At 32.8% G+C, this 10,648-nt stretch overlaps 1 protein-coding gene across 4 annotated transcripts; it reads right to left on the reverse strand.

The window, feature by feature from the left end:
• LOC109360986 (ubinuclein-1-like) lies at positions 1,763-10,038 on the reverse strand. Of its 4 annotated transcripts, none has more exons than XM_019606252.1 (13): positions 9,631-10,038; positions 8,598-8,684; positions 8,348-8,434; positions 8,137-8,213; positions 6,542-7,025; positions 5,759-5,858; positions 5,545-5,654; positions 5,348-5,431; positions 4,532-4,657; positions 3,735-3,860; positions 3,604-3,651; positions 3,164-3,265; positions 1,763-2,379 (listed from the first exon to the last, which is right to left on the reverse strand). In XM_019606252.1, the coding sequence occupies exons 1-13, from the start codon at positions 9,874-9,876 to the stop codon at positions 1,948-1,950; spliced, it is 2,109 nt and encodes a 702-aa protein (XP_019461797.1). In that variant the 5' UTR covers positions 9,877-10,038; the 3' UTR covers positions 1,763-1,947. The 4 variants fall into 4 exon arrangements, with proteins under 4 accessions (XP_019461797.1, XP_019461794.1, XP_019461793.1 ...); XM_019606249.1 differs by having other exon boundaries at positions 5,539-5,654; XM_019606248.1 differs by having other exon boundaries at positions 5,348-5,434; positions 5,539-5,654.

Consider the following 10,648-nt stretch of genomic DNA (forward strand, 5'->3'; position numbering starts at 1 on the left):
TTCTTTCTCAATGAAGAGGGTCACAGATAGAACATTCAAGACAAATATCATTGAGATTGCTGGTAGAAAGTAGATTAATATTCTTCTATTTTTTGTTTTATCATTGGCCTGTGAATGGGGTATGTAACAGAATTCCACATGAAGAATTCCCTCCTGTTGTGGGAATTGGAATCTCAATTTTCTCTAGAATCTCTGTGGATGTTTCAGACATTGTAAATGTTAGTTTAAGTCCTATATATCCAAAATGAGAATTACTTATTCAGAGTAGTTAACATATCATTTGCTAACTCGTAACTAACCAAAAGGAGGATGTAGCATGTTTTATCTTACAAACCTTACATATTTTCTATACCACCAAAAGAAATTGTCAACTTCCCTCTTCCCTATGCCACTAACTTATATCTATACTATATATAAAGGCAAAACATGGTGTAACTTTTATTATGGTGTAATTTGTACTTCCTATTTTGCCCTTCACATTATTTAATTTTTACAAAAAAACCATATAATCCTAATTAATCATCACTAACATATTAATTAACCACATCTTTCACCTTAAACTATACATTATCATAAACACACAAAAATTATAATATAAAATACACTGAACAAATATATTCTAATTATAAAAAATGAAATATATAATACCACGCAATATTGTTCGGCAGGCACGAAGTGCCTGTACACACTAGTATTTATAAGGAGGGACTTAAATGAGAATAATTCCTATATAAAAATTTTGAGAATAATAAATTTAATCTTACAACTATACATGAATGATTAAAATTAAAAGTTACTTATTAGCGATATCATCACTTCTTTTAATCACTTTGGTCATATTAACCATTCTTATATATATATATATATATATATGATTATATCATATTGATGGAATTAAAATTTAGAGTTAATTATACTGAAATCCCTTGAGTTTTAGTGAAATTATAAAAATTACTCTTCATTTTTTCTACACCCACACAAATCTCCTTTAGTTTTTATATTTTCATTACACTTACCACCTCTACATCAGAAGAAATGAGTATAATCTTTTAAACAAAAAATGTGATAAATGTAATTAAGTTAAACAAAGATAGTATACTATGAGGAAAAATCCAAATAATATACAATTAATATATCTTTATTATTTTTTGTTACAAAATACATCAACAATTCTAAAGAGATATTATTTAAATCGTTCTTATATTATATTGTAACGAACCAAAAATAATAAAGAGGTATCAACTCATATATTATTTAAATTTGTCTTCACAATATACCATTGTTTGTTTAACTTAATTTCATTTATCACATTTCTTATTCAAAAAATTAATTTCTCATACAGGGGTGATCAGTATACCAAAAGTATAAAAATTAGGGGGTTTGTATAGGTATAAAAAAATGAGGAGTGGTTTGTGTAATTTCACGTATCCTTTATAATTTACTCTAAAATTTACTAGCTACAATTTATTAAATAACTTGAAACAATTTGTAACTTGGGTAAAAATGATAACTTCAAAAAATACCAGGCAAAAATAAAAATCAGGAAAAGTTAATGAGGGTAAGCAGCAGGTCAAACCAAATGTTTCAACATTGTTGCAGGTATGTATACCCAATAAGGTTGTTTGCTAAATTTGAATTTATAATCTCTTAGTCACTAAGCAACTACATTATTATTGCATCTAGGCTGGCTACATAGAAAGGTACAAACAGCACTGTAAAAACAACACCAACTGCTAGAAGGATGGTGAAACCAGATGGTTTACCACTGTCAATCAACAAATCTATCTATATTTTGCAGTGACATTTATTTAATTACAGAAAAACTGTAACAATAGTACAACAATATAATTTGATTCTGGAGGATTGAAGGAAAAAAAATATCCGGAGGGAAACATAACTTTGTGATACAGTGACAATCTGTTGTGTGAACCCCTTGTTGATATCATGTTAACTTGAGTGTTCGGGACCAGGGATAGATGTTGGCTGAAGGTTTGATTTGAGGGGAAGACCTGCAGACTGCTTTAGGGACCTAGTCCTTTCTTCTCCCTGCAAAGAAGCCTGCTTCTCAGGGCATATATGATTTCCTTCCGACTCCGGTTCTGCCTTTCTCTTTACCTTCTTCTTTACTACAACACCATCTGCAACCTTAACATCATCCAAGGAACTGCTTGAACTTACCTTTGCTTTTTCTTGTTTGGGACCATTCACAGTAACTGAAGTAGAAACTGCTTTGTTCATTGAACCAACAACATGACTGCTAGATTCTGGACCTAATTTGTCTTGCAAATTCTGCTGTGATGTAATTGAACCAGCATCAAATTGAACGTTCTCCTCTTGCTGAGGTGCCAATAACTTTTTCATCTTATTTTTTTCCTGATTCTAAAAATACACAGGACATCAATGATATAGAAATGCACTAAAAACGACATTTTCTTTGACAAATATCAAATCCTGCCTGTGATCTGTACATGCAAAGAATTAAGCAAGGTTTTACATGCTTCGGACAACTAGCACCTCACTCATCAAAATTAAATGGTGTTCATCATAGATTACATCATTCAATTTCTTTCTCTATTTTATGGCCTCAATATATTTTTTTCAATGGAAAATAAACATCTATGTAAAACACCAAGATAAAACTTTAAGATGCTATGTTACTTCCAAGACTATTAAAGAAAGCAATGCTTTAAAATCTTTGGAAAGAGGCAGAAGCATGATCATTGGGGCATCTTCAATTTTGAAGGCCAGAGTCGGCCTCAATTGTTTGAATTAGTATCAGTGTTCCAGTTAGCAAAGGGATTTGTACTTCTTCTAAGGGAAACAATTTTATATGACAATTAGTATCAGTGTTCCTGTCTCCAATAACTTAAATGTTTTAATAATATTTTCTGCAGTTCATAGTTCACATTTATCTATTTAAAGCCCTAATTAACATATCAAAATAAAGTGTTCATACAAATTAGGTTAGGATAAGAGAGAAAAATTAAAGCCCTAGGCATACTTATTTCCAATGTGGTCATGCCATATTGCTGTTTGCAGGCTAGACCACAAACTATGTTCATGAAACTCCTCTAAGAGGGAAGACTGTTAATCATTTTTAGAGAAATTTTAGAATATAACTTCACCAAAGCTAAAATGTTATTTTTCACTGCGAAAGGCATACCTTATGTTTGCTGTGCAGTGCTCTCCGTCTCTCCTTTGCCCTGCAAATTGCATGTTTAATCCCATGGTTGTCCATGTAACCATTTGGCCATAATTCCGCAAGCTGAAGAGGACATGGCAATTGAAAGTTAGAAAAAATTATATCCTTAAGAAACACTTTCTTTTCAGTGCCATGAAGAGAAAGGGATAGAAGGGGGGATTTAAATAGCACTCTCTGATAAAATTTTATATGGAAATACACAATTTTAACTTGAATGAGAAAGCACAGAGTAGACCAAATCAAACATAGAGGAAGCAGGAAAAGAAGACAAACTAAGTTTGCTTAAGTTTGTGATCCTCGGTGTCATAAAGTCATAATACAACTCCAGATAAACATAACACAAGCAACCAACTAACTCTGCTAGACCAATATTAAGAGGAAGGGTTAGAAATTTGAACCACCTCAGCATACAACTTTCTGACTTGCGGACCTGAATTTTCATCCAACCCCTATGAAAATGAACAAGACTCTTTAAGAAAAAGCTTTATAATAAAAAAAGAAAAATAAATATTTGGAGCTCAAACTTCAGTACATCAACAAAAAGGTCATAAAGATCACAAATCTTATCCTCCAATGTTATGTCCATACTGAACTTCCTTTTATTTATAGCTTTTCCTTCAGGACCAAAATCAACAGTTGCTCCAGCATGTTGCTGTTGCTGGAAATGCCAAGAAAAAACACATACATAACAAAATACTAATTAATAAAAAGTATAAAGAAGAATCATGACCAAGATACAGAAAGAAAAATATTCACTATGAAGATTACAACAAATGAAATCCCTTTCCAGGCAAATGAATCCATAAGTAAGCATGCCATAATTATGATTCTCAAAGCAAAACCAAATCGTATCGAATTCACTGACAGAAGCATCCATAAGAAAGAACAAAAACAAGTATAATGTGTATTAGGATTTGGTGACCTGAGAAAACAATAGAAAAAAGGTAGAGTGAAGGAAAATAGAATAAAAGAGATAGAGAGAATCCAAAGTATTGATAGCTCTGAACTGAAACTTACTTTACATATCAGATCTAGTATAAGCTACTATCTACTGATCTTGGGTGTAACTGCAATGACTACAGTCACAACTGACAGTTTCACTAACAGCTCTAACTGAAAGTTAACAAACAAACTTAACAGTAACGTAGCTAATTAACAAAATTAATAGCAGCTTAGGCTATACTCTATATATAGTAGTATAACTGGGGGAACAAAAATAATAGTAATGACGAACTAACAAAGATAAGCAAGATGGAAATTGAAATAAAACACAGGCCAGTTTGTCAATATTTGATCAGGTATAAAATAGCAAGGCAAACTATAATAAACCTTGGCTTCCAAAGATGGGGCCTGCATCTTGATTATCTCAACAACTTCCTTCTTTAGCTGTTGAAACCTAACATCTTTCTCCTGCTTTGCAGACAATCCCATGCTGATCATAATTTTTAAGTTTCTCTGTAGCAGGAAGACATAACCCATGATAATTGAAGCATTAAGGGAAAGTAAATATGCCTAAACAACAATGAATATAACCTAAGAGATGATTTGTCAAGAAAATCATTGAGCCATAGCATAAAAGATAAGAGGTGGAAATTTTCCTTCTTGGGTTGAATTATAAAGAATTGATTTCAAAGTTGAGTCTGATATTTATGATGCAGAAAAACTTTTGAAGAGTGAAGGTAGGGATATCTCTCAAAAATTGAAGTCCCACTTATTAAAATTGATTTTGTAGTATTGAGTGTACAGACTCTGTAGACTAAACTAATTAAATCATATATCCTAATAATCAAATGAACAACAAATTGTACAAAAGTGCAGCATGGTGGACAGTGATCATCTGAACTGGGAGATAAACAAGCTTCGATCTCAAATTTTTACATACATTTATGGGTTCAACAAATAATATTTAAAAGGACATCCCTGAGATATAAAGCTCTTGCTATGTGTCGGTTCAAGTAAGGGTTTCACCACTAAGGTTGCGTACATCTACCCTCCATGGTGCATTGGACCGCCCTTTTTTAATATACCCATTTACCCACTCCCAACAATATATGTAAGCTAAAAGTGTGTGACGGAGATATCATAATTGGAAACTGAAAAATAGATACTAAACTGTATCTGTTTATATTGAAAAGTATGGAATACCTTAAGTGTTCTGAGCTGCATCAGATGCCCAAGAATACTCATAAGTCGGTTAAGTAACTCCTTTGATACTTTCCCTTGGCTTGCCTGCTGCAGAAAAAAATGTACAGTTATTCTAATGTTCAAAGCCCATGAGTAAATACATAAATTGTATGCATTAAAAGAATAAAATCAGGAAGGAGAGCAGAATTTGCCGGTACAGCTAATCTAGCAACTTTAGCAAGCTTTAGCTTTATTTCTCTAGGCAACCTCCGTTTCACAGCCTGGGGTGTGCTATCAGCTTCCCGGTTTTCCGCAGTCGGTGGCCTTGCTGTGACAATATTTGACCAAAAATAAAAGAAGATAGCATTAGCACAAGCTTCCCATGTCGCCCATTTATGATAAACGTAAAATCTAAAACAATTTCCAACTTACATTCTGCAACCATCTTCTCTAACTCTCGAATAGCTTTTTCAAGCGTTGAAGTTTTTGGCCTAACACTAGATCCATCTTTCTTGTGCACATTTTCAGATTTCTGCATCACATTCAACCAAACTCATGAGTCATGACTACTACAGTATATGCTACATGCATGACAGCTCACTGTTACAACTTTCACCATCAATAACCAGAGTAATAGAACATGTCTATCGCACCAAGTGTATGTTATAAGCATAGTACAGCCTGCCAAAGTCTCCCTTAGGCCTTTAAATCCGTTTTGGAATAAATCAACAATTGCATACCAAGGATAGGTTGAAAAATGACAACTATGATGTTATACAACTAAGAATTAATGCAATGAAAGTTTCTTTCATCATGCAAATAAGAGAGGGAGTCAGCAAAGCCTTATTTTCTTTACCAATTGGCACATTGTTGAGAATTTTGGCACACACTTTGTCTGGCTCTGGCAATACCTAAATGTAAGAGTTGAACTATAAAGAGCAACGAAAATTGATCATGCAATGGAATTGCTTATTCGACGAGCAGTCCATCACGTTTCATAGGACATAGGGTGTTTATGGCCTGAGTGGCAGAACCCTTTAATTTAGTATGAATACAAAAAGTGAATTGATAGAAGTTCCACGGATTTTTGGCAGAACTTTACTTATATTTATCGCTTGTTTATTTAAATTATTTATCAAATCAAAAACAAAATTAAGGAAGACAACATAAAACCGAAGGAAGTAAACTTATTGGTGCTTGCATAGCAAACATTACCTCAGACAAGTTAAGATCTGGTATTTCACGGATGCCACTTTTTTCTTTTGGCCTACTTGTATTTTCTGAACCATCAAGATTACTTGCAAGTCTTCCAGGTTGGAGTTTAGAGTGTGCACATGCACTGTTTTCATGGCACTTCTGATGAGAAGCATCAAGCAACCCACTTGCATTTTTATATTTGTCAACTGTGTTCTTAGATTCAGGTACTCCTATCTTCTGTTTATCAGCATCTTTTGCTTCGGTCACAGTAGAAGGTAAATTATCCTTTGAGGCTTTCAAACAGACAACAGGATCCAATTGGCTCCGTAATTTCAATTCTTCATGATTTTCACCAGATACAGCTGTCTTTCCAGCTGCTGTCTTGCCCACTTTTACATGTTTATTTGATCCACTACCATCCTTATTTTCACCAAGATTCTTCGATATATCTTTTCGGCGCCTTTTCTTCGGTTCCTGGTTAGGTAATACTGGAGGTCCATTTCTAGTAATATAGGAAGAAACAGAATATCAATAAGAATATTCAAGAATTTGAAACCATCAATTTACTTCAATCTAATAGATTAAGAAAGATGATGCATAATTTACAGACAATTGTCACAAGAAAGAATATCTACCCATATCAGAAATATAATGTGATAATATTGTCAGCATCATGAAAAAACATTTCTACTGTATCAAAATTATGTATAGAAGTACAACAACAAGCAAACCGTAGTCCCACTAGGTGGGATTGATTACATGGATCGAATGATGCCATAACGCTCTATCATAAATCATTTTCATTGACAAAGCATTGATTTCTAAATTACTAATTGAAGTAGTCGGCGGGAAGTTATAACTGGAGAATACTTTAAACCAACTAAAAAACCAGGTTATTTAACAGTAAATACAGCAAAATTGGAAGTTTAGAACATTAGAGCAACTATCAACAATAACAGAGGAGCAACAGTGACAATAGCAAAACAAATACATACTTTATAGCTCATACAAGTAGAAATTTAATTAAAGATGTGTCTAAAGAAAAAAGGAAAACGAGAAAAAGAAAATATACTACTTAGAAAAGGCTATAGGAATTTCTGAAACAAATTTTATGTTTGTGTGGTCTTATATGATGCTAATCTTTTGATGAATTCAAATGAGTGTAACACAACTGCTAAAGACCTTAAAGAGGCTAACATTCACATTTAACCCATTTAATGCCTACAAGTTAATTGGCTACCAAAACTGTAGATAATATTCCCCTTAAAACAGGAGATGAAACAAAATAGTATGTGTCCATTACATGCAATATTAAGAGATGATAATAAGTTAATTCACACAGGACTTCTCATATTTAACTGATGCCATCAATTCAAACAATGACAGTGAATGATAAGCAATCTCATTTTATTTCATGTAACACCAAAAGCGCACATAAATGACCACTAAAGAGAATAACATATTAGAGCAATATTGCTCCATTACTTTACCAATCAACCAAAAAAAAGAACAAACTGTAAAGGCTTGCTAAATTTAAGTCATTTGCAAATAAAATAAAATAAATAGGAAATACTCAAAACAGTCATGAAATATTCAAACAAAACAAAACTTACATGCGTTCCAGTTTCCCCCTATTTACGAAGAACCCGTCATGTTTGATAGCAGAATTATCAACCTCAAAATATTCGTCCTGCGAAAAGGACAGTTAAACAATAACATGAGAATGCAAATATCCATAACATAGAACAACATTCCAATCAGTAATCAAAGGTTAGAAGAGCCATAATAAAATAATAAACCTAAACATAATACAAAGATACCAACCAATTCAGCATCATCAATGAAAGAGTCTTCTGTATCATACTGATCATCGGGAACATCAAGTACATCTTCATCACTACTATCGTTACCCTGACAATGATTAAGTATACCATTATTCTCAATATGTAAGCTACCAAGAAAAGGTAATATAGTCATTAAATAGACATCTATGATATGAATTTAGAGTAGAAACTAATGCCTGCTTGTACACATCATCATAGAGTAACAATCTCGGTAAGCAATATACACATACCATGTAAAGGCGTTCAATCTTTTCTACTACAGCACTGAAACGATTCGGTTGAGGAACATCTTTTTCTTCAATCTCAGTAGGATGTCCCTAAATATGACGTGTGAGAGTTGTTAAAATAGTGAAGCACAAAACCACATTAAATGACAATAAGCTGGGATTTATGCTGGTATTTTCAAACATGTGCCTGCAAGATAAATAGTAAGATATTGTAGGCGTGCAGAATACAGCAAGTTAAAGTCAGTCCAAGCTTTGTTTACACTGACCTCGAATATTTGATATAATTCCGTGTTTCGAAAAAGAAAATAGATTTACTGTGTACATTATAGTCATAAATTATGAAAACATATTTAAAACAGGAGCAGATATTGTATTTAAAATATAAGAAGTAGTTATCAGATAGAAGTGAGGCATTTGAAGTTTTTAACTGTATGTATGTCCACTAACTACTACACCTTATATTTTTCTCAAATACTAAGCCCTTGACCATATCACAGATGACCCAATTGTATACTTGTATCTACTAATGTCAATAGAAAATTCAGCTAATAAAAATTTAAACATACAAGTTATGAAGTAATAAGTGTACATTGGCAGCAGAAGCAAATAATAGCTAAGTTTGAAACAAATAAAAACTCCTGCAAATAGTACTGACTGGTTTTTATGCAGATATATTTATGTATAGCTTTAAACTAATGACAAAACTCTCATCCAGAGAGACATGATACATAACATTCACGAATAGCAAAGACACTAGGCCATTTGCTTCAACAGCTGAAAAATATAATACAGACACATTTACTATTATTCAGTCTCAGCGTGAGGTTCTATGTAAATAGTTCATATGATTTAGCACTACTAATTTTATGCATAAGAATAAAACATAAATCACAGTCAGTGCTCACTGTACGGGCACTCTTAAATACTAATTTGATTGTGAAGTATCATTCACATATTGAAAGAAATGAATACGTAAACGAAAATTGGAAACGAAATCTGCAATTCAGAAACGTAAATAGATGAGAGAGAGGCTCACGGGAGCGATTCTGGACTCAAGCGCAGGGTTCGGAATGGAACGGTGGTGTTCGGGTGCGGAAGTGGATCCACTATTATTAGTGTTGTTGACCTTGTTAGCGTCCTTCATCAGCTTCTTCCATGACACTATTGTAGTCTCACCTGGCCGGAGCTCCACCGTAAACATTTGCCGGTCGCCTCTTTTCACGAACGACGACGAAGGCCTCGATGAATCGGCGGCGGCGGAATGAGCCTTCACTTCCGCCATAATTGAAATTGTTGGGAAGGTTCTAGAAGAAGTGAGAGAAATATAGCGGAAAGGGTTAATTAAGCCCTATGCGACGGAGGAGAATGGAATTGGGAGGGAATTGAAAATGGGGGAAAACGATGGGAAATAACTTAAGAAGAAGGAGTGTTGAACTTGGGAGAAGGGTTTATAAGTAAAAAGTCATCAAAGAAAACATAAATAACATGTGGTTTGGTTTATATTAAAAAACTTTATTTAATTCAATCTAAAATTAAATTTTCACTTTTTTAATAACACATTTAGTATTATGGAGGTTAGATAAAAAAACATATTTATTCTAAAATAGGTTAAAGGATCAAATTTTATACACACAAATATAGTAAACATTAATAATATTCATCTGACTGAAAAATAAAAACAACAATAAAACAACCAAAAAATAAAACATCGCCAAAACAATATTAGGAATTCACCAACGTAATTTTAACAATAAAAAGGGATAACATTTTTAATAGTTAACAAATATGAAAATAATATTTTAAATTATCAATTGCAAAATTAATTAGGAGTAAAGGAGAAAGTGCACACATCCTCCCAATGCATTTTCTAAATAGTTTTAATTACTAGCACATATTTTACAAATATCCTATTTCAATTGTGTCTTACCCGATTAGAGAGATAGGGAGGTCTTGTGACTTGTGAGGAAGTTTGATTCTCTATATCAAGTTAATGAAAGTATTATTTTTTGTTTTTAAATTTTTTCTTTTATTCATGTATTAATATATGATTGACT

Source organism: Lupinus angustifolius, chromosome LG11 (genome assembly GCF_001865875.1).
Source record: "Lupinus angustifolius cultivar Tanjil chromosome LG11, LupAngTanjil_v1.0, whole genome shotgun sequence".
Taxonomy (NCBI): Eukaryota; Viridiplantae; Streptophyta; class Magnoliopsida; order Fabales; family Fabaceae; genus Lupinus; species Lupinus angustifolius.